Source organism: Tyto alba, unplaced genomic scaffold (genome assembly GCF_018691265.1).
Source record: "Tyto alba isolate M040663 unplaced genomic scaffold, T.alba_DEE_v4.0 Super-Scaffold_48, whole genome shotgun sequence".
NCBI lineage: Eukaryota > Metazoa > Chordata > Aves > Strigiformes > Tytonidae > Tyto > Tyto alba.
Window position 1 is genome coordinate 8,404,231 of NW_024881324.1, and position 23,096 is coordinate 8,427,326.

General features: G+C 44.8%; 1 protein-coding gene across 2 annotated transcripts in view; it reads left to right on the forward strand.

The window, feature by feature from the left end:
• Positions 1-6,130: 6,130 nt before the first annotated feature.
• JARID2 (jumonji and AT-rich interaction domain containing 2) overlaps positions 6,131-23,096 on the forward strand; it is a 223,709-nt gene continuing 206,743 nt past the window's right edge. The window contains exon 1 of one of the 2 annotated variants that reach the window (XM_042806804.1): positions 6,131-6,249. Coding sequence is in view for 1 of the 2 variants with exons in the window: in XM_032987760.2 (XP_032843651.1) it covers positions 7,539-7,583 (45 nt within the window). In the remaining variant the exon portion in view is untranslated. Of the gene's footprint in view, positions 6,250-6,773; positions 7,584-23,096 lie in introns of those variants that run through there. The other variant, XM_032987760.2, reaches the window with a different exon arrangement.

A 23,096-nucleotide genomic window follows, 5' to 3' on the forward strand; every position in this document is an offset into this window, starting at 1 on the left:
CAGCTCCCCCTTCCACCCATTAAGGCACACTCCTGTGCCCCTTCTTCCATGTAGAGCTCTTATTTAAGTGTAAAAGCATCTTATTTCAATTTAACAAACTGGTTAAAATTACCAACTCAACTAGCATAAGTTCAGATTTATGCAAAATAACTGTTTGTGCAGCAACTTGCATGAAACAAAACCCAGAAGTGCATACCAATTTGACGATTTTTGTTCAAACTTGTGTGCTTTCAAGGTTTTCATTCAAGCTTGTGTGCCTCAAGGGTTACTGTCCCACGGTCCTATTTCTCAACAGATGCAGGGCAACTAACCAAACTGTAGTAAATGCTGAACAATGTGGCAAGGACAAGCACCCTTACGTTACCAGCTGTAAAATGCGGTGAAATAAAATGCAAAGAAAAGAAAAGCTGACATAGTACTAAATTCAGCAAAGGAAAAGCAGACAAAGAACCAAATGAAGAGATACTGTTTCTTTCAGCAGTGCTCGCACCAAGAATGTCATGACTGTCCACAAGTGCTGCTTTCATCAGTTCTGTGAGCTGAAGGAATATTATTAGCCCCATTTTACAGAATGTGAACTGAGGAAGTCAGAAATTAAGATCTGGAGTCTCAAAGTACCTAAAACCAATTCTTGCTAGTATTAAGCATTGTATATTTCTTGAGTGTTCAAAGGATACAGTTTCCAGCAGCCTTTGGTGCAGATGCACACGTGTAGTCCTAAGACAACACATAAAATGAGGAACACAATGCAAGAGCTACAACAGGAACACTTTAGCAACCACAGACGTATTTATTTCCCTATCTCCTCTTCTACATTTTCAAGTGGGGGAACAAAGTATCCTGAACACTAGATTTGGATCAAAGAGCTATGATGGTCACAAGTCACAACTCATCACCCACCTGACAACCGTAGCTATTTATGTACAAATTAGTAGTGCTGACCTGGCCACTATTAAAAGATTGATGTAAATGGCTTATCCAGCATCACACTCCTTGGCAGAGAATCAACTTCTCCAAAGCAACCTTCAGCTGCCTTAACAATGAGATTATGTCTCCCCTTCTTGCATTCATAGGAACACAGGAGGGTAAGAGTTCAACAAACAACACTCTCCTTCAGCACGCACTCTAATTCATCCCCAGAGCAGACTCATTTAATACACTGAATAAAACCCAACCATCCTATCGAGGGGGGAAGGGAAGGTATGCAATCTATTTTAAGATTATTGCAAAGCAATATATAGATGTATGGATGGAATTAAGATTGCATAAGCATTTTCTAATTCTGGAATTTTGTAACTTTTGTGTGCTTAACTTAGCCACTTTAATATCCTTTCACTCCAACCATCTGTGTAGTGTCTGTCTGCACGTGTATGTAAGGCTGCCTCAAGGATCCTGGAGATGCTAGGCACCACCTCTCAATTACCCAGAGGACTTTAAATCACATGCATAAATCTACGTTGCATGAATCCGGCCCTATTGTACATGTGATACAGAATCTGCTACACATGTAAAGCTTAACTGCATGATGGCAGCTGCTGGTTGGGAAACCCTTAGGCCTAGATGCAGAGACACCACCTCGCATGTACACCAGCTTACTAGGTCACATGGTCTTTATGTTTGCATTTTATGTATATATTTAACAAACATGTGTACGTGTATGCATCTATTTAGCAAGTTAAAAAGGCTGTGGGGAAGTGGCCAAACTGACTGACAGCAACTGGCTACTCATATCTCTATTTCCCCAAGGGAAGAAATAAAAGGAAGTCCTACTTCCCTCTTCTGCGAGGGATTCATTCACAGCAGTATCCGTTTTTCTCTTAGATATGTATTGTAACTCTATCTTTAATATTCTACTCCAATATTACAGCAATGTGCTATGGGACTTTTACGACCAACGCAAAACAATAAGGCAGAATATGAATACAGGGAAGATAGGGTGTAAAACGTGACAAAAAGAGCCGGGGGGGGGAAACTCAAATTAGGGGATGTGGAAACCAGAAAGTCAGGTCTAGGCATCAACTCCTCAGTGGCAAGGTACCTACAGGCAGAGGCCCCTCTCTGATGGTCTCCACATCTCCTCCTTACCTGCTACATGAGAGTCAGCTGCCTGCGGTAAAGTTCCATCTTCTCAAACACAAACCAGAAATATGCTATACGTAAATAGTGTTGTCATCTGTGGCACAAAAAGCTGCTCTGCAGGAACAGGCCTGGATTTTACAAACCTAGGGATCTACTTTTATAGTTTCTTTACCTACTTTATCAAGCTTCTAGGAAACCATTCAATCCACTAAAGATGAGAATTCCCAAATGTTACTACATCTCCATGAATCACCAACCAGATTCTAGGGCTAGAAGCAAGTTCTGTATTCCACAGCACAAAACTACCAACCCCCTCCCACCCTCATCCTTCTCAGTGAGGATAAAAAAGTTTTGCCTTTATCCACACAAGAGATCAGATCTCAGAATTTAAAGTTGCATCCCTTTGCAGAAAACCTGTTCAGTGCTAGAGAAATTAATCTTGCCTTTTCTTATGCATAATTCAGGTAGATAGGCCACAGTTGAGGAAAAAGGTATCCAGAAATTATTTTTATGAACTGGTAAGCAGCCATCTGTCCACAATCACAGCCTGCCCTCAAGACAAGGCTCTTTATAGCTGAACTTGTCTGGAATCGTGCCCTTTGTTTGCAGACTGGTGAATTATGGCTCACGAATTCACCCCATGTTCTTTCTGCCTCCCTCGTCCTGCTTGTGCCTATTGTTTTATCTGTTTGACCAAAAAGAAGAAACAACAAAAAACCTGAAACGGTTATGCTTTGGTTTATAGTAGATCCTCATTTTCCTTATGAACTAAATATTCTTTTTCATTTATTTGTTTTGACCAGCATCTGTACCAGGACCTTCCCCATTAGCTTACTGAAAATCTTGCCCCAGAACTGAGGACACCACAAACCACTTTGCATATGCATCTGCCTTCCAAGTTTGGAACTGTCAAAAGCAGTAGTCCCTGATTAAAAAAAGAAGTGCGGTCATATGTAAGTCAACCTATGATTAATGGTTTTTCCTATAACCTCAGACAGATTTTATCTGCATTGAGAAGTGAAGCAGGCAAATATTATGAAAGCTCCGGTAGCCAGAGAGGTATCACCAAGGTTCCTTCTTAATGAAGCTTCCTCTCACTTTTCACCAGAATCATGCTCTAGAAGATTATCTTATGCTCTAGAAAGTCACCATATTTTACCTCTTGCTCAGAGATAAACGCACCTAGGATATTTGGGACGTTTAGTATATACAAGTCCAAATGAATAATGCATAAAATGTGTTATTCTCATGCAAAGAAATAATCCACAATATCATCACACACACACACACACACCCTCAAAAAACAAAACAAAACAAAACACCAAAGCTTTTTGAACAATAGTATCATATGTCACACCACTGAGCCTGTTCTGACCTTTGCAAGTTGTTGGAAAGGTTGACTCTGGATGGTGTTAAAAACTAACTGTAGAACACATAAATCCAGTTTTGGGGTTCCTTTATTGATCTGTGTAATTCCTTGTAAAAGGATTATGTACAATGAAGAAATGAATGAGATGCAAACAAAGAAACTCTACCATGCTAACGTTAGTTACTTCTCAAACACTTTCAAGGCACAATATAGTTGGAAGCATCCAGGATGAAACTTGCTATCAAATTAAAAAAAAAAAAAAAAGTGATAAAATGTAATGGCAAACACTGGTAACAGCAGCAGTTAACCTTGGGTACAAACTGCTATTGTATCAGCATTTAATTAATTTTGTAAGCCAGTTCCGCTCCAGTATTTAAAAGGTCAGACTCCGAAACACACACCAGCTAGAACTGAAAGGCAAGATCCACTATACACAGCATATACATAATATGATGCCCTGTATAACAGGACACAGATGTAAATAGAGTCATGGACTTACGGAAAAGGTTTCTGCCACCCAGCCTCGAAGAGAAAATTCATTAGTTTGAACTGACAGTAAGCTCTTGTTCAACACGTGGCACAAAAGCCAGTAGCAAACATAGCAACACCGACTTAAGAACACTCAGGAAGTAATCTCCAAAGCAAGGGGGAGAAACAGTTGCTTTCGCTACCTTATGTTATTTGAGAAAAGCCAGGTAGGTTTGCTACAAGAACCTTTTGCTCAGTTGTTGACTTAGAATTACATGAATGACTAGCTTTGTCTCTTCTGGCTTTCCAAACCATTTCCTGGAACGGGAGAGAATATCATAGACTCATCATCATTAATTGAAGAAAACCCAAGACAAAAGTGTTTTCTTCCAAGTATGTCCTAGATCTTCAAGCTACATAAACACCTTAATAAAAATAAGTGAGGGCAGAAAGTTAAACAGCTCTACAAGAAATGTGCATATTTCCAATTTAAAGGAACAAAAATCTCTCTTCAGACTTACACTTAGAAATAACATATATTTTTCTACAAGAGGCCCAAAGAAAAGGCTTCGAAAGATTAACTTTATCACAAGTAGTATTACCATAAATGCTTGTTGTTGGATGAGGCCCAGCATAGATATTTTTTTTCAGTTTTTCACTAAACAAAACTAGGAAAAAGAGCCCTAAAATGGTTAGTAGTAAGCATAAAGAAGGGAAAACTAAGAAATTATGACATAACTTGATTTTTTTGAATTTAGTGTCTTGAACATGATTTGAATAGTATTTCTAAGGTAAGGGATAACACTATGTTTGCTTATCTACACAAGTGAGGAAGGATGACCTCATGGTTAAGATGGAAGGCTAGGAACCAGGGAGCGAGGTTCTGGGGAGTCCTGGGTATCCTGCTCTCCTGACTGAGTACAGCTACTCAACAACCTCACACGAAAGTTTTCACTGCAGGGGAGCAGAGGTAATACCCTTCGGAAGGGATGTGAACATATAAACTGCATTTGGAAGCCGGGGCAAAGCCCCTACAGAGTTACATAAACGTAGGCATTAGCATAGAGGTATGTCACGTCCTAGCTAGTGGTGAGTTGCAGAGAAAAGGACAAACAGCCACCGAGTACAGTGATACCTCACCAGAGAAATCTCTTCTTCCTCCCTACCCCTGGAAGAGATGCAATCCACCATTAAAGAACCGCTGTGTTTTCGCTGGAGATGCATCTTCCACTTCGCACCCAGTTCCCTGCTTTTTTTTTTTTTTTTTGGTAACTGAAAAATAAATAAATAATTTTTAGAATGGAGAATTTGAACTTGCGGGTTCAAAATCAGCAGGTTTCCAAGCCCCCCTCAGCTGATCCAGCGGGCGCTGCCCCAGCCCCGGCACCCCGCTCCCCTCAGCGCCCCGGCCTCCCGGGGCGGCAGGGAGGGAGGGAGGGGACGGACGCCGACTGCTGCTGGGCTCTCCGCAGCTCGCTGCCGCAGAGCCGGGGATATTTTTATTTTTTTTAGAAAAAAAAAAAAAAAAAAAGCACACATCCACACAAAAAGGTTCTTTTCCCCGGCACGCCGGACCACCGGCCCGGGGGCCGCGGGGCAGCCCAGCTGAGGCGTTTCGGTGGGAGGGAAGGAGGGAGGAGGCGCGACCTCAGGATACCTTTGAGACACACCGAGGCGAGGCGGCGAGCCTCGCACAGCCCAGCCCGGCCCGGCCCGGCCGCCTGTCCTGAGCTGACACCGCCCGGCAGGCAAGGCGGGCGGCCCCGCGGCCGGGCCCGGCGCAGCCCACAGACGCGAAGTTTCGTGCCGCCGCTTCCCAGCCCAACCCAGACACGTTAATCCCCGCGCTCCGCCGGCAGCCTCCCGCGGCGCCTGCCTGCCTCCCCGTCAGCGATTCCCAACAAACTTCTCCTCCTCCACCGCCCGCCCGCCCGCCCGGCCAAGCCTGGCCGAGCCTCCGCACCGACACCCCGCAACGCTCCTCACACAGAACCCCCCCCTCCCGCGGCCCTCGGTGGTAGAGGCGGGGGGGGGGGGGCGGAAAACAAGCAAAGCCGAGCGGGGGGAACCAACAGAGAGAGACGAGGAGGGAGGAAAGGGCGAGCGTCGCGAAGGGGGTTCCTCGCCCAGCCGCCAATCGGCGGCGGGCACGGGCGGGCGGGCCGCGCAGGGCACGCCGGGAGGTGTAGTTCCCCCGCCGTCGCCATTTTGTGGCGGAGGGGAACTACAACTTTCCCGCCAGCAAGGACGATTCTCGGGGGGCCCTGTGCCGGAGCCCCCACCGGCGAGGCCAGGTGTTGCCAGCGCGGCGGAGCCCTCCCCCCTCGCCCCCGGTGCGTGCCCCCGAGCCGGGGGGAGGCGCGGCGGGCGCAGGGCCGGAGCGGAAGGAGAAGCCCCGGGCAGACGGGAGGGGAGGAGAGGCGGCTACGGGGCGGGGAGGGGGCAGGGCAGGGCGACCGAGCGTGCTGCGTGGTGAGGGACCGTCGCCAAACTCCCCTCTCGGGTTTGCGGCGCAGGGCTTGGCGGCGACCTTGGCTGGCCGGTGGCCGCGCTTAAATGCAAAAAAAAAAGAGGTGGGAGGAGGAGGAAGGAGTGTGGGGGGGTATGTGTGAAAGGGAAGCGTGTGACGCTTGACCCGCATGAGGTGTTTAGCGAGGCCTGTTGCGTGCGTTGAACGCAGCGGAGCGGGTGGGAGGTGGGCGTTGCGTCTTCTGTCCCGGTTGGGAGTTCAAGCCAGGCCCTAAGCGGTTGTATGTATGTGTGTGTGTGCGTGCGTGTGCCCGTGTGTGTACATATATATATATATATACAGACACGCGCGCACACACACACGCAGACATATATATTATAAAAAAAAAAAAAAAAAAAAAAAAAAAAAAAAAAAAAAAAAAGGAGCCAGGTCCATTTAAAGTTGCTGCCGGAGAGCTGTTCTCATTGGTTAGGGGGGAGCTGGAGGAGCGCAGACACACACGGTGCGTGCAGCCCTCGCTGCCGCCGCCGCCGCTGCTGCCGCTGCCGCCGCCGCCGGAGCCGCCGCCGGAGCCGCCACCGGAGCCGCCGCCGCCGCTGGAGTTGTCTCAGCCGCTCTCCCTGCTGCAGCGGCACAAACGTGACTTCCAGCGTTGTGGTTGTTTTGCTGTTTTTGTTGGTTTTTTGTTTTTTTTTTTGTTTTTTTTTTTTTTGTTTTTTTTTTTTTCTGATTATTTATCTTCTCCTTTCGGCCCCCTCTCCTCCTCCAAGATGTAACTACAGCTCTGACACTAAGGACCTGCAGATCGCTTAGGTGGCTTGAGAAAGAGAAAAGGGGATATCAAGGGCGTCGTTTTCTTTTTTATGTTTAGGGGGAAATTTTCCATTATAATGTTTCACTAAAGTGATATTTTTTTTTTTGTTTCCTTCGCATTCGTCTTTTTTTTTTTTTTTTTTTTTTTCGTCCCCCATTTCTCGGATTTATTGCTAGGAGAATCACATTGTGAGGAAAGAAAGTCGGATTACAAGATACCACTACAAACAACCCCCTCCCCCCAGGATTTTTTCGGTATTTTTTTTTTTTTTTTAAATTGTCGCGGCTTTAATTCATGAAGCAATTGTCCCCTTTTGCAATCAGAATTTGGATACCAGAATGAGCAAAGAAAGACCCAAGAGGAATATAATTCAAAAGAAATACGTAAGTGGTCATAACATCTATCATTTGACTCCCAATTTTAGGAAATGGCAGCGAATGTCAAGTTTATAGCTAATCCTGCAGCTATAAGGCTCTCGAAACAAATGTGATACTGAATTTTATTTTTCTGCGGTGTGGTGGGGGAGTTTCAGAGGCCCCTTTTAACGGGGAAACCTTCTATCCAGTCTGGTTATAAAACCAGATTTGTGTAGCGATTCCTCCAGTGAATAAATGTATTGACCTCAAATGACACAATCATAATCTAGTTTTAGATGAAAGGCGGGGGAGCTCGGGGGGCTGCCGCGATAATGTCACGAAACTGCATTTTCAAGCGGTTGTATTAATATTGCGCTTTTGCATGCGAAAGGAGGTATTATTTTTTGTATAGACGGATTTTTTTTTTTTTTTTTTTTTTTTTTTTTGCTGATCTGCGTGTGTGTATCCCCGCCTGGTGAAGCGGCGGCGGCGGTTGCTGAAAAGCCCTTTAAGTTGAAACCGAGTGTCTCGTTATGGCGAGCTCGTTTCTCGCACCACCACATCCCATCTCCTGTCTGCGACCGTCTCCTTCCCTCTTCCCTTGCGATAGAAACCGAACGAGCCGGGGATCGCGTTACCGGGAACGCTTTCCTCGGGATTGATTTGAATAATGGGGAAAATGGCTCGGTGTACAGTTTTAAAATAATTCATGATGATGGCTCGAAAATTTGGGCTAATCCAGCGCAGCCCGGGTTGTATTTCTGCTTCTCTTTATTCAACCGCTTAACCAATCCCTTGTAATTGTCTAATCCTTTAAACGTATAAATGTGGATGGATAGTTGGATTTTTGTTCGTGCTCCAGTTACGTTTTGATTGGCATAGGGGAGTTTTTCATTACGTTTGGAAAAACTGAGGGGAATTAGCCAAATATGCAGTAGAGCGAATAATGATTTCTATCTGCACGTTTCAAAAAAAAAATATTCTTCATTTTGTTGTTGGGGGCGGGGGGGGATATAAATCCATGCTTGCGGGTGTGTTTTGGTGCGAGGCTTTAAAAGTTGTAGTTTATATCGCGCCTGTCGTTTGTGCCGTTTTTTTTTTTTTTTTTTTTTTTTTCCTCAGCGAGGGGTGTTTCTTGGCAGGGAGGGTGACCTTCGGGACACTTTCCCTCGCTATTCTATAGATTTGGTAAAAACTGCAGTTAGACTCCAGCTGACTGCCGCTATCGACTGCCCGCCCCGCTGAAACGCAGCCCGGGGGGGGGGTGTCATGAGGGGGAGGGGGGGGCTGCGCGGTATTTGGGAGCTGGGCCCCCCCTTCCTTTCTCCCTCCTCCCCCCCCCCCCCCTTTTCGAAATTTCCGAATTAAAATACATCCGCATTGCAGAGGAGCGGGGAGCCCGGGGCCGGCGAGTTTAAAGTGTTGCATCGAAACGGGAACGGCGGGTGGAAAGTCTGGCGAAACACGCGAGGCGTCCACGTTTCCCAGGCAGGCAGACAAAAGCGGGGCGGGGGGGGGGGGGGGGGGGGGGGGGCGGGAAGGAAACCGCGGTGTTAATAATTAAAAGAGAAGGGGGGGGTGGCCAAACGGGGGGGGGGTGTGGGTGTGAGGGGGGGGGGATCGCCCCCAAACCGCTGCTCTGGCGGGGGCGAACAATGCGGCGCCGCTCCCGCCCCGCGCCCTGAGGGGGAGGGACGGGGGCGGGTGCTCCCCGGTTGCAACTTCGCGGCGGCGCTTTTATTATTATTTTTTTTTAACACACCCTTTTTAAAAAAACCTATTAATTATTTATTAATTTTCCCTCCTCCACTCCCTCCTTTTTTTTTTATCATTTTATTATTTTTTTTTTTTTTTTTTGGTAATTTCGGGCGGCAGCAGCAACAGGTTGCCGGGGCTGGTGACGGCAGCCCGCGGGCCGCCGGCCACGCCGCCGCCCGGCCAGGTTCGCCCTGCTCCCGTGACGTCACAAAGGGAAGGGCCTGCGCGCCGTGGAATCTTCGTTTGCCTCAGCGCTTCCCCCCCCCCCCCCCAGCACACGCACACCCCCCCCACGCGTGACGTCAGAGCCGAGGCGGGCCGGCGGGGGCGGGCGGAGGTGGTGGGGGGGGGGGGGGGCGGACAACGACACCCCGGGGCCAGGTGAGCAGGTGCGGGGCCGCCCGGCCCCGGCCCTGCCGGTTTCGGGGTGGGAGGGGTGGTTAACCGCACACGGTTTGCGCGGAGGGATGGGGGGGGGGGACGGCGTGGGGGGGGACACGCGTGGCGCGTTTCCTCATGCCCGTGACCTTCGGGGCGCGGCGGGAGCACGCCGGGACGCCCCCCGCCCCCGTTCCTTTTTGTTGTGTGAACAACCTCCGCGGGGGCATTTAACACCCCCCACCCCGGTAGCACCCCGGAGCACCAGGCACCCCAAGCCCCGCCGTGGGTGACCCTGCCGAGCGTCGGGTCCCCCGGCCCCGCTGCTCGCACCCACCCGTGAGGGGCTGCGCTGGAGGTGCTGCCCCGCCGTGAGGAGCCAGGGTCCAAAACGGGTGCCGCCCCCCTCCACCCCCCCCCCCCCCCATCATCAGCTGCGCAGGCATCGAGTGGGCGCTCCCGTGGGCTCCGGTTCCACGCGTGGCAGTGGGCTGTCAAAACCGGCAGCGGGGCCGGTTCAGGCTGCCGGTGCTGCTGCTTTTAGGTTATTGGTGAGGGAAATTCTGAAAACAAAAAGGTGGTGAGAACAATGGAGTAAAGCCTGCGCCTTGCTGGCTGCCGTCGAGGGGCTTGGCTCCCTCCCACCCCCCCCATAAGTGGTTGCAATTAAAAGTTCTAAACTTTGAGAGCGTTATCTTTTGCGACTGATAACCCAGGAATGAGGAAATCCGTGTATGCATCGTTTTTTTTTTTTTTTTTTTCTTCTGTGCTTTAAAAGCGCTATCACTTAATTTTTAAAAGAACTATGGCTGACTCATACAAATCTTTCTTCTCACTTTACCCTCCTCCTTCTCAAACATCTTTACATATCAAATATTGCCTTTTGGCTCAAGCCTCAGAAAACTGACAGCTTTGTAAAGCATCAGCCGAGAAGCCAGACTGCATTCAGTATGCGCTTGGAATTAATAGTTCTTAAATGAAAAGCTTTGAAGTCTTAAGCGTAATTTCACAGGTGCGTTTTTCTGCCCGTTTTTGTGATGCCGAATAGCAAATCTTCTGTTCTTGCTGGCTTAGGTCTCGGAGTATCAGACCTGGATTACTGTCTGAAGATACCTGCACAGTCCTGCCACGGTAGCAGATGGCAAAGTATAATTAAGGAGTCGTGTCACTGCTGTCGCCTCGTGTGATTTGTTTCCTTGTCCTTGCAGAAGTAAAAGTGCTGTAGTCTGCCATGAGGTGACACGCTTCACCTACGGACGGCCTGGTAAGCCCCTCGGCCGGCGGGCCGGCCAGGCCTGCCCGGGATTAGCGTGCTGCAGACCCCCGAGGAGAGCCCCGGCCAGCGCCGCAGCCTCTGAAACAATGCTCCCTGCTTGGGCGAGCTGGGAACGGGCTCAGGGGGTTTTTTAGTGGGGGACGGTGACCACGCAGCACCACTTCCTCCTGAGTCGAGGACATCTGTGTGGCCCTGGGCACCCCAGGGCTTCAGCCCGACCCTCCTGCCCTGCTTTATATTTTTTTTTTTTTTTTTTTCCTGTGGGAGTTTCCTCATTTCTCTCCCGCAGCCCCACAACTGGCAGCGTGCTTTAAGTTTGACCACTTCCTACAAGAAATAATGTAAATACACCAGTGGCAGCAGAGGTAGTATTCAGTGTACATTGCATCTTATTTCACGTAACCCTTCTGAGGCTTTCTTGTACTGGGTCTTTTTTAGGCTTGCAATAACAATTCCAGCAGCACAGCGTGCTCAACTATTATTTTTTTTTCCCATATGTGTAACTTCAGCTAACAGTGTGAGGATGCTAGCCGTACTTGAGAACTGAGTTTAAGTTCTCTTAACCTCCTGGTCTCTTGAGGCTGCAACATTATGTTTTAAGTGGCTATATGCTAGTGTGTGACTAGAAACTAGTAATTAAAATACTTTTTAAGGAATATTTGCTTTTTGATATCAACAAATGCTTTGCCCTGAGATACTAATGAACTCCTGCTCGCTCTGATGAACTGTGAGCCAGGAGTCTGTGTAAGATGCTGTTCAGAGTGAATTATAATGAATCAAGGCCCCTGTGAAGAGTTTCTAATGTTCATTAAGCACTTTCACCTTCTCTTATGAGGCCTACTAAGCCAGTATTAAAAATATATTACCCCTTCCTTTTCTGTAGATGTGAAATAACAGCTAATGATGTTATGCATATGCTAAAGTATGGTATAAACGTCAGCTGATTTTGTAAGGCAGTAGCATTCCCTCCATTTTATTGTTTGATGAAACAGAAAGAAGTTTAAATTACTTGCCTGAAGCTACATACTGTAGCGGTGGCAGAGATGGAACTGCGGTATTTCTGCAGCCTCATCCAATATTCTGTCCTGTAGCTTACAGGCTTTTGCTATGAGGCATGGCATCTGCTATACAGGGACTAGTTTGTGCAGTTCAGTTACTTTCTTCAGGATTTCTCCCCTCCCCAGTTATGGTCTGGACTGTTAGCTTAACAGTGAATTTTTAACATAATAATAAAATAAAAGAGGCATTTCAGTATGTATGCTTGTTTTTTCTGGAGTGATGATCATACCCTGCAGCTGATAGAGACCAGTTGATACTGTGATGACTCAGCTGTGGGTGTATTACATAAAGTAGGTCAATTTTTAAATCTCATAGTGTGAAGCTAAAGAGACTCCAGATTTAAAATTTATATTTTGTTTATACACATTGCTGATATTTCCTGGTTTGAACATAACTGAAAGTTCTTGAGGAGGAGGGAGATGTTTTTTGGGGTTGATTTGAGGGTGGGTTTTTTCTGGCCATTTATATTGTATAGTGACTGAATTCAATCAACTTGAACTTGGAGAGGGAGGGGAAACACCAGCTGCTTTCATTTCTAAAGTTTCCAGTTTGCAGCACTCAAGTGAAAGGGAGGCTTAAAGGTAATTTTAAAGTAGGGAAAGGAAAAGCAGAGACAGGTTTATTACTTTTTATTACAGGCACCCAGCTTTTGTGTGATTTAGCAGATGTGGAATTTGCAGAGGAATACATGCATTGCTGTGAAATCCAAATTTGCATTTAAAACAATCTGTTTTTTCCCCCTAGTCTTTTGCATGGCTTTCTTCCCAACTATAAATGTAAACCAAGTGTAAATGATGCATTGTTTGCCTTAGTGGGCAGACAGTCTGAAAACAATAGTGCTGATGGATTTGACTGCCTCTGTGTAAGATTAACGGGACATTAACTTTCAAGTCTAATAATTCAAATTTCAGTGTTGCCAAACCTGAGCTTCCCTTAAATGTTTCCCCATGTTGATGGCCCTAAATGTCCCTATGCTATGGGCCAAAACTTCAGTTGACAGCTTTTATGATCTAGCTCTTCACCCTCAACACAAAGCCCCTTCTTAACCCGTTGTTAGGACTTTAGGGAAAAGGGTAAAACATACCTGAAGTTTGATCCCCAAGTGAACGGTATGCATATACTTTTTATACTTTCTGCCATTTTTTATTTAAAGCATTTTTAAGTGGTAGGAAGCCACTAGGAAACTTAAAAGCTGCAAATCGCTTGTAAAATTCAGGTCTAGTATGTGAGGAGTACTTGGCGCTGAAATTCAGATACAGGAAATAATATGCTTGCCAAAATGTATTTGGTGTTCTCTTAGATCTTTGATGGGTTGGTTGTTTTGCTGGCTCATTACTACTGGGAATATTGGATGTGATCCTTCTTGGTTTTTAACGGGCAGGTTTTATTTGGGAACTCTTGGTTTTCATTTGTAGGGGTGGGTTTGTTTCAGTCAGTCACAAAATCGTTTTCTCAATGAATCAGTAGGTAGAAGGTTTAAAACCATTTGCCATTTCACTTGCTCGGGTTTCACACTTTCCCTCGTGTAATGACATCCTGTTCTGATGTTGTTCCTTCAGTAATCTGGCAGAGGCCTGGTATTTCCAGTGGTGGGCTGTGGGAAAGGAATAAACCCTTCAATTATAGCAGCGAGGGCTTGTTTGAAAATATGCGAGCTCTCTTCCCCTCTGCGTGTGCTTTCTTTTTGTCTGTCTCTTCCTTATACCGACGAAGGGCCCGAAGCTGTAAAATGCTGCTGTTGAACTCGCCCCGCGAGCGGTGGCAAAGCTGAGCGGTGGCCGAGAGCGTTGCCGCGCCACACGCCGTGGCTCGAGGCTCCCGGCTTGGAGCTGGCAGCCCCCCAGTCCACGAGCAGAGGGATGGTGTGAGGGTGCCCCATCTGCTCCCCCGCGAAGTTTATCGGCTTCAATTGATGCTGCTGCAGAAGGACGTTCGGAGCGACCGGCTTGGCTGAGCACGGAAGCGAGGGGAAAACGCTCAGATGGAAATCGTCGTGCCGCCGGGTCGCGTAGGGAGAGAGCGGCATCTGAAACTGCTTCAGCAGTTCTGCGGCAAATATCCTTGACGGACGTGACATAAACCGCATCCCCCGTCTGCTTATCTGGGCGAACAAAACCTCCTTTCATCAGGCATAAAAATGGGATTGTCTGATTTAAAAAAATGCACCGAAAACAAAGCGAGAAACCTGTACTAAGGTCTTTCTGAATCTGGGTCAGACCTGGGGAGCAAGAGTAGTTTCTGGTCAGGTTTGGTTTAGTGCCTATAGGATTGCTGCAGTTGCAGTCAGACATTTTGACACTGCTAAAACCGGTTTAGCAAAAACGTGACGATGCCTCCAGAAGCATTTATAATTGCATCACTTGAGGGGCATGACTTAATCCTTTCTAAATGTTTCTCTTCTGTAATGTGTAATCTGCTTGGTCTATCCTGCTTGGGTTCTTGCGGTCTTTTCTGCCACGTTCTTCCCTTGATTTGCTCTGCAAAAAGGCAGCTTTGGCTCCGTGGCTGTTACTATAATGCTTTTACTTCCTAAAGGCTAGAAGAAATGCAAATAATAAGAATCAAGTTGAGAAACTGTGGCCTGCTGCCGTGCTCCAGGAGGGCTTGCGGTATTCACCTCCCTGCGCTCTTCTTTCAGTTTGTTGAGCTTGCTTTGCTGGTCTGACATCTTTTGGATGACGTGATGGTTGCAGGAGACGAGTGTGTTTTGGCACACACACGCTATGATGACTGGCTAACGATACTTATAAAGTTCAAAAATAAACCATGGGAGCTCACTCTGACATAATCTACTAATCTTAGTTTTGCACTTTGATACTGTGTTGTCTGAGCCAAGTTAGGATAACTGTATATTGCAAGCAATTCATTTTTAGCTTTGCTTGCAGATTAGTGTTGAAGCAATGCATGCTTTTAAATTAAGGACGATGGGAGTGAATTTGGAGAAATTATCAGCTCTTTCAACTATACACATAAGGGAATCAGCTCTGTGCCTATTTTGGAAACAGGTTTATGTGAGTGGATAGAGATACATATTCCTTAATATTTCTGGACAACCTCATTAATAGCATTTTGACTTGACGTTTTTTTCCTTTATCGCCCACAAGAACAGGATGGTCTTCTCTGCCCTTTCCCACATTTGTATGTTAGGAGAAAGACTTTCTCTTTGAGGGTTGTGCTTTATTTTCTTCTGGATAAAAAAAAAAAAACAAACTGCTATTGCTTCGGGTAAACTTTAGTCTCATGTTAGGCATCTGGCTGGTCACGCTGCGTTTTGGGGAGTCCAACCAAGAGTAAGTTTTTGAGGCTCCTCAGTGACAGGAATTAAGTTTTCCCCGGGCCCTGACAACTCCATTTAAACAGCTAATAACAATTTTCTAGCTACGTTTGAGAATGGCCTGCATTTTTAAGAAATACAAAGAGAAACTTGAAGATGTAAAGCATGCGAGTCAAGTGAATTGCAATGTACAAGTATTTTTTGATGTTGCTACCAATAAAATGGACAGCAACTATGAGTTTTGGACAAGAGTCTGTCCAGGGTCTCACTCTTGGAGATGCTTATTACTACTTTTATTAGTTGTTACATTTAGCATATCATTTTCTATGCCGTGTTAAAACTGGGAGTCTTTATGCCCCGAAAGTACATAGCCTCGAAATTGCATTTAGATTTTTAAGTTGCTGCAGGCTACTGCCATATGTTTATAGTTTTTTTCTTTTTATAAGGTGCCTGTTAGGCAGATTAAGGGTGATTTAGAGAAGGGATATGTTTCCTTCTTTCTCACCTTTTTTATTTAATGGATATTACTTTCAGCCAGTTTGTCCCACAGAGTTCTTTTTGGTACATCAAAGTTGTAAGCCAAATCTCTCAGCTGCAGTGTGCATGCTAAAAACCCCGTAATACAAATTTCCAACCCTGCATGTATGCCAGATCAATTAACTTCTTAACTCAACTCGAGCTGAAAAAAAATAGAACTGCTTCTGTTTTGGTTTCAGCCCTACAAAACTTGGTCTAGACTTTTGAATTTACAAAACTCAAAGCCAAGCAAAAAGAAGGTTTTCTGTTACTGTTTGTAAAGTTGGCTGGTAACTAAGCTGGTGTTGTATGCTATTCCTTTTTGGGTGATGTTCCAAATGACTGGCCTTAATTTGAGTGCTTTTCACGGAAGGATGACATAGAGGGATGCCTGAGATGTGGTTTTGTGATTGATAGTCACTTTTTCCCCCAAACTTGAAGAGTAGTGATAATGATGAAAATTCTCATGGCCTGTTGCCATTGTGCAGACTGGCTTCCTGAGACCAGGGAATGTCCCTTTCAGTTTTGGATGTAAAGCAGAAGTTAATGTGTCAGAATAGTATTTCCTCTAATCATTTATTAAAAGCTGTACTACACCCCAGTAAGATTGTAAAAAGGTATTCTTTCTGCTGCTGAGGCCTCCAAAGTTTGAAAAGCTTTTACCAATGTTACTTTTTTTGTTCTAGTTATTCAACATATAATGAGGACACAGTAATATCACTTTGTAAGACAAGAGGCTTCATGTTACTTAAAAGCTGGAGTTACAGCATGTTACAGTAACTGTAACTTGTGAATTATTTATAACTTGGAAGAAATAATGATTGTCCTAATGACAAATAACTCTGAAGCTGGCTTTTTCATTTTTTCAAGTCTGCCTGTGATGCTTTGAACCAACAAAAACTACCAAAAATAAGAAGTAGCCATTGACAGAAGCTGTCCTGTCCAGTTTTACTGTCCCCTTCTTCCCATCTGTGGTGAGAATATCCTGTGTGTAGCTTTTGCCTTCAGTAACGACCTTGTGAATGTGGAGACCAGTAAGCTGCCTAATGCTGCATTTTTATGATCGCTGTAAGCCTGCACTGCACTGAAACAAGTGGTTTAGCTTTCCTCTGGCTGCCTGTTCCCCCTCTCTTCTGCAGGCCAACATGTGTACCGGGTGATAACTCCCACCGCAGATTGGGGACTTTCCAGGTTAAAACTGAATTGACAAAATACGGTTGATTTTTAATGTGAATTAATTTAATACTGCAGTTTGCAATGTAGCTGTAAAAATACTTGGTCTGGGGAAAGTGTTGCAGGGACACAAAATGAAGTGGCAAGGGAGGGGTAGGATCGCTTCTCTTAGCAATAGTGTGAGCTTAAATGGGCTGTGAAATTATGACTAAATAGGAGTCAAGATATATGTTTTATTTCCTAGCAAACAAAATTAGCTGTCCTTGTCTGTTCTCAAGATTGTTCGTGCGTGTATTTTGCTGTACTGTCCTACTGCTGGAAGCATGGTGAATATTAAATAAGGCTGAAACGAAGTTAGGCCACGCAGGTGAAAATGAAGCTGAAGGTGTTTGTGCCTGTGGTCATGGTAGTGCCATAATAATTTTGAAATTATTGTGGCACTAAATTGTTGTGACTAAAATACGTTAGAAGAGGATTAAAAAGGCACTACTATTGTTAGGTTTTATGTTTGCTTAGATAGGATTTGGAAAATTTTAAACTTAAACAGGAGAAGAAAAAAGGGGGGAGAAAATAAGATAGCTGTGCTACTGGAAGCTGAGTTCCACTGCTAAATGTGGTAAAAGTACTCTTTAAATTCAACAGTCACACTCAGCCACCCCACAATACAAGAGCTCCATCATGGAAGTGAAGCCAGTGTACCGTTCTGCTTGCTACAGCAAGGACCTGTGCTTACAGAACGGAGTTCCTCCAGAAATTTCGTATGCCTTTATTTCTTTTATCTTGTGCTAATGAAGAGTAAGTTCACATAGCTTCTCTTGTTAAAACCACTTGTGTCAGTTGAATGTGCAAGGGAACTGAAGTGCTGATGCATTTTTGCCCCAGGTTCCCAAGTAGTGTGAGAAGGCCAGACCATGCCAAATCAAGAAGCTACAAAACCCAAGGTTTCCTTTAATTATAAGAACATCAGGATGTGGCATCACATGCCTTTTTCTCAGCGTTGAAGCCAGCAGTGGTGACCCTGCTGATCTTTCCTTCATGGTATAGTGCTTTGACCGTATCAATACAACTAAAATGCTGCATGTGAAATTGGGTCACTGAAATCATCAGGCTTAAAAAGTAGTTATGCCGATGCTCTCCTTTCTTCCCCCACCTTCCCCACCTTTAAATGGTCTGGTTTCAGTGTAAGCCTGCAAAGACTTTTTAGTGGCACAGTTAAGGGAATGGTGGGGCACAAGGACCTCATTGGCTTTGCTGCGGATTAAAAAGACATGTGGAACTGCATCCTCAGTTTCGATACAGCAAGGCGCTGTAGCACGTGCCTGTCTCAAATGTATGATTACTCTTACTGACATCAGTTGAAGTACTTGGGAGCCTTGTGTGTTAAGCACATGCCGAAGTGCTTTTCAGGGCTCGAGATTTTGCCATTCCTGTGTAAGAGTGTGTGCAAGTATTTGCAAGCGGGAGTGTTAGTTTTCTAAGAGGGTGATAGCCATTTAATGGTTTTAATGGCTTTACTAGATGTAGTCCTGCATGTTTTTGTTTGTTGTTGGTTTTGGTTTTGTTTTTTTTTCTCCTGAACTGTTTCTTTTTGCTTTTCCAGCATCTTAATATTTAAATGCAATAACTGTTTCTTTTCTTTCTTTAATCTTCTCTTTATTGTAGTGTCCATGTGCGCATAGTACTGGTATTTTTTTATAGTTCACTTCCTCCCCCCCCGCCCTTGTCTTCCAGTCCCATGCTTTTATCTTTCTCTCATTTCTCTGTATTTCTCTGATTGGGCTCTCCTCTATCCACGTTGTCCCTCTCTGAGGAAATTAGCTCTTACAAAGCTGCTGCCATCTCTTTGCAAGAAAGCAAAACAAACTAATGTCGCAGTATTTTTTTTTTTTTTTTTCCTGAAGTCCAAAGAGGGGAGATGAGGAGGGGTTCCTGCAGTTCATTTTGGGCGCAGCTCCATAGGAAATAGTTTGGAAGGGGAAGGATTGCACTACAGCTACTTGTTTCTCAGGCCTGCGTGCAGAATTTGAGTGTTGCGTATAGAAAATACTGGCTGTGTACTAACATTGTGCAAGGCTCAGCAAACTGTTAATGAGCAAATACTGTGGAGGAAAAGTAGAACGTGGCCCTGCTCATCCCTTTTTACAGTCCTTTTATGAACTTTGGGGAAATCAAATCCTGCTGATGTGAGCATTCAGGAAAAGCTAGTTTCATAATTCACATACATTAAAGGCTTTTATTTGTAAGACATTAATATTCATGCTCTTTCAGTCAAGAGCAGCATTATGTGACATGACTGACCAGCCATAAAAAACAGTGCGTAGCTTCCATTATTGAAAGGATCTCTGCAGTCTCCATTTGAGTATGGCCTTCCAGGATAACTAAAGGTGGTCAGGTTTCTTCCAGGCTGGGTGGCAGACTGGGTAAAATGATTTCTGGGCCCTGTTGCTTTGGAGAGCAGGAATACAATTTTTGGCATAAATATGTTAAGAAAAGTATGGTCACTTCAATTCTTCTGGGTAGTATAATTTCTCCATACCCTACTTAGTATTGCATTATAATACTACTTCGCCTGGCTGCTATGAAAGCTGACGGTGTATCATGTAGAAGAAGGGAATGTGTTTATGTTGTAGATAATAATGTTTTTTTCTCCTCACAAGCATATTTTCTTGTATTCTTGTTGATTCCTCTTCCTTTTGTGGTGTCATTTTATGACTCTTGCAGTTAAGGATGCAGTGAAATTAATTCCCTGTGGGCATTTTGGAAATTACTGGTTCACTAATTTGGATGGAGGAGACTGAAGGGATAAAGTATTATTTCCTTTTCTTTCGCTAACTTCTCTCAGATCCTGCCAGTGGTGAATCTGCTGTTTTTTTTCCCCTTATAGAGAGCCCATCTCTTAATGCATTATAACTTCATGTCGACTCATGCCTGATGACCGGTCAGGCCGTTCCTGATAGCCTCTGCCTCCTGGCCTAAATGGGACCAGGAGCAGCATTCCCATCCACTCGCCTCTCTGTACGTGTCCTGTTTTCCCTTCTGGAATGGCATTGAGTTGACCGCAGGGATTCCCTGGCAAAGCGGTCAGAAGCTTTTTAGCTTTTTGGGAGATTTTTTTTCTGGATATGCCTTTGCTTCTTTCTTTCCTTTCTATCCTTTCCATCTCCCTGTTCACCTTGCATAACCGCGAGTAGGTATGTGGTACCGACTGAGGGACTGCCTGGTTATCAGCTCTGCAGAATCCCTCTCCTTCACGTGAGCTCTTTTCAGAGGTGCTTCAAAGCGTTGTCAGTTTATCGCCTGCATGCTACAAGCATGACTGCAGCTGCATCTGGGGCTTTGTCAGGGAAGCAGGAGTGTGCTCATCTCTGGAGAGCTAACCTGCCCTCCGGCACAGTTTGTGAAACCAAGGTTAGTATAATGGGAGAAAATTGGCCAGGATATATATCCGTAGTTGGAGTCCTGCTCGTGTGGAGGACGGCTTGCCCTGAGTTCCCGGTTAGGTCCTGCCACTGTCCCCGTCTTTAGCCATCTCGGCAGTATTTTTGCTGGTTTTACTTTCATGTTTTCCCTCAGCATTGTGTCGTGGTCATGCCTTCAGAAGATCAGCTACAAGCTTGGCTGACAAGCATGATAGTTTAGGAGGGAAGTGCTTCTTCATCTTTTACAGTGGAAGAACGTACATGAGTATACTATACTGTTGTCTTTGGAAGAAGACAATGCAGATCTCTGTTCAGGCATGCTTTTGAAGGTGTTTTGAAATTTGCTCTCAACTGTCCTCTGTATAGATGATGTATCACCATTCCTCTGTTCCCATGGAGCAGTAAATCGCATCTGGGCTGAAAGGCTATACTTTTTCCTTAAAGGTTTCATACTTTTGTACCACTTTATTCCTTTATTCCATGCTCCCCAAATTTCCAGGTATTTTTTTTTTTCCCACCAGAGAAGACCCAGTATTTTAATCAGGAACCCACGTGTTACAAAGCTGAAGCAGCACAGTCTAGCACTTCAGTTTTGAAAACTCATTCCTCTGTGGAAGAATGCCATTGAGAGAGTTCCAGCTGGTTTCCAAATTTTCAATTCACTGACTTTCTCAGTGATTAGATCACTTTCTTCAATAAAAGCAAGGATCTGCAGTTGATCTGAGGGAGTTAATACATAGTTTAATTTCAACACACATGAATAATGTTAAGCCCATGCATAGACTAGTTAAGGAGAAGAACAAAGTAATAGGTGATCTCTTGAGGCAACCCTTTGAAATAAGAAGTAATATCTAATAAATTTTTAAACATGTAAGAAAGAAGATTGACTAGCTGGCATTATTTGAGACAAAAGACTGTAGGAACAATTATAAGACTGGCTGACTAACCTACTGTTTAGCTTAGAAACTAGGACAATATCTAGTAAGGAAAATCTTGGTTATAGCAGACTGGTTATCAGGGCTCTTAATCCTGTCATAGATAAGAGAATATAAAACTGTCAAAACCAAGGTTTTAAATCTGCATCTCCGAGGTTGCTGTCATTTGCATGGCATTTTTTTTTGTTGTTGTTAAATTGGTTTGGTTGGTTGTTCGTGCAGGAAGTCCCTAGAGAGAAACCAAGAGTGTTTCCACAATGACATGACCTTTAGGTTCTTGGAAGGTGCAAGTGTCTGCTCTCGGGGTTACCGGTAGTAAAACTTCAGTTATCGTCTTAAATTCTTCTATTTCATACTTGGTTCATGCTGCGGCATGAGAAAGTTCTCTGGAGCAAGGAGAACTTTCTGCTGTACAGCCTCATTTCATGATATTTTCCAGTGCCTGCCTTGTCTAATGCCTATCTAAGTAAACTTTCTCAGCTCTTCTGTGTTGGCAAGGTCAGTAATCTCACTGTTCTTTCTGTAAAAGATTCACATGTCTGGCTCTTCCTGGACTAGGCTGAAGAGCTGCCTTATTGTCACTTCTGAAAAGTACCTCTGCCCACGTTTTCTCGGCACAGTGAGTCTCATTGTCAGTTTGACGTTCTGGTGGACCAACGCAGATATTACGAGGCCTTAATAAACAACCTACCTTTGGATGACTATTACTGTTGTGATAAATATGATACAAGGTTGGTTGCTCATTGATTTATGCTTTTTGGCCACCTTCCAGGATGAAACTGTAACTTCATTACGCAAGAGTTTCAGAACAGTTCAGAGCTGTCCATTTATTTCCTTCAACTGTTATCGAGCTGACAGCTTGCCTTTGGAGGGTCGTATATTCAAAAGCTGCCAATTGGGTCTTACCTCATTTTAGCCAAGTGTGTCACAGAGTCTGAAGTGCATTTTCCCCCGAATACCCTCCCCCCTGCCTTTTTTTTTTGCTCTGTATCTTTTTTACCTTCTGTTCTCTCTCTCTTCCCTTTCCCTTCCCTTCAGTTCCTCATGCTGAAAATAAAAAAGGCCTGGGAACAGAGGCAAGGCCACAAATAAAAGGAATTAGTTTTTTTGTTGTTGCTGCCTGTAATTTTGGTTTCTGTTAATATGACTTTAGTTTCTCTGGCTGGATAAGTTCTGCATTGTGGAGAAATGCCCGGGTTTCAAAAATGGTAAATAGAAGGTATTTTTCATCTTCTTACTTCTGCTAGCCGTACTCCTGCCTCTGTTACCTGCTTATTTCCAAATCGCTCGTTGTGACTTTGTTTTCCTCCTCCTGCTTCATCAGTGCTCTCCACTGCTCTTTTGATACCTTTACTTGGGAAGTCACCATTTGGAATCCTGTGTGAAGTTGTCATCGGGAAGTCTATGTACTTAGCTGAGTAATCCTCTAGAAGAGGAATGGGGGGGAAGACAAACTGCACGTTATCTGCCTATGTACTATTGGAAATCAGACAATATATTTCTGTTGTGTTACCCAGAGAAACAGTTTCCTTGTATTGAGAAGTTGTGAGGACAACTCAATTTTTTCATCTCAGTGGGATAGCACCTTGAATTCTTCTTAGCTGCTTTTTTTGCACATCTCTGCATTCCTGGAAAAACACGTGTTTTTGTGGTTCAGTCTTAAAGAAGCATTCTAAATAATGAAGCAAGATGAGCCGAATAGTCTCTTTTATAAAATAGACAACTTTATTTGGATTTCTCTGGCCTCTCTTT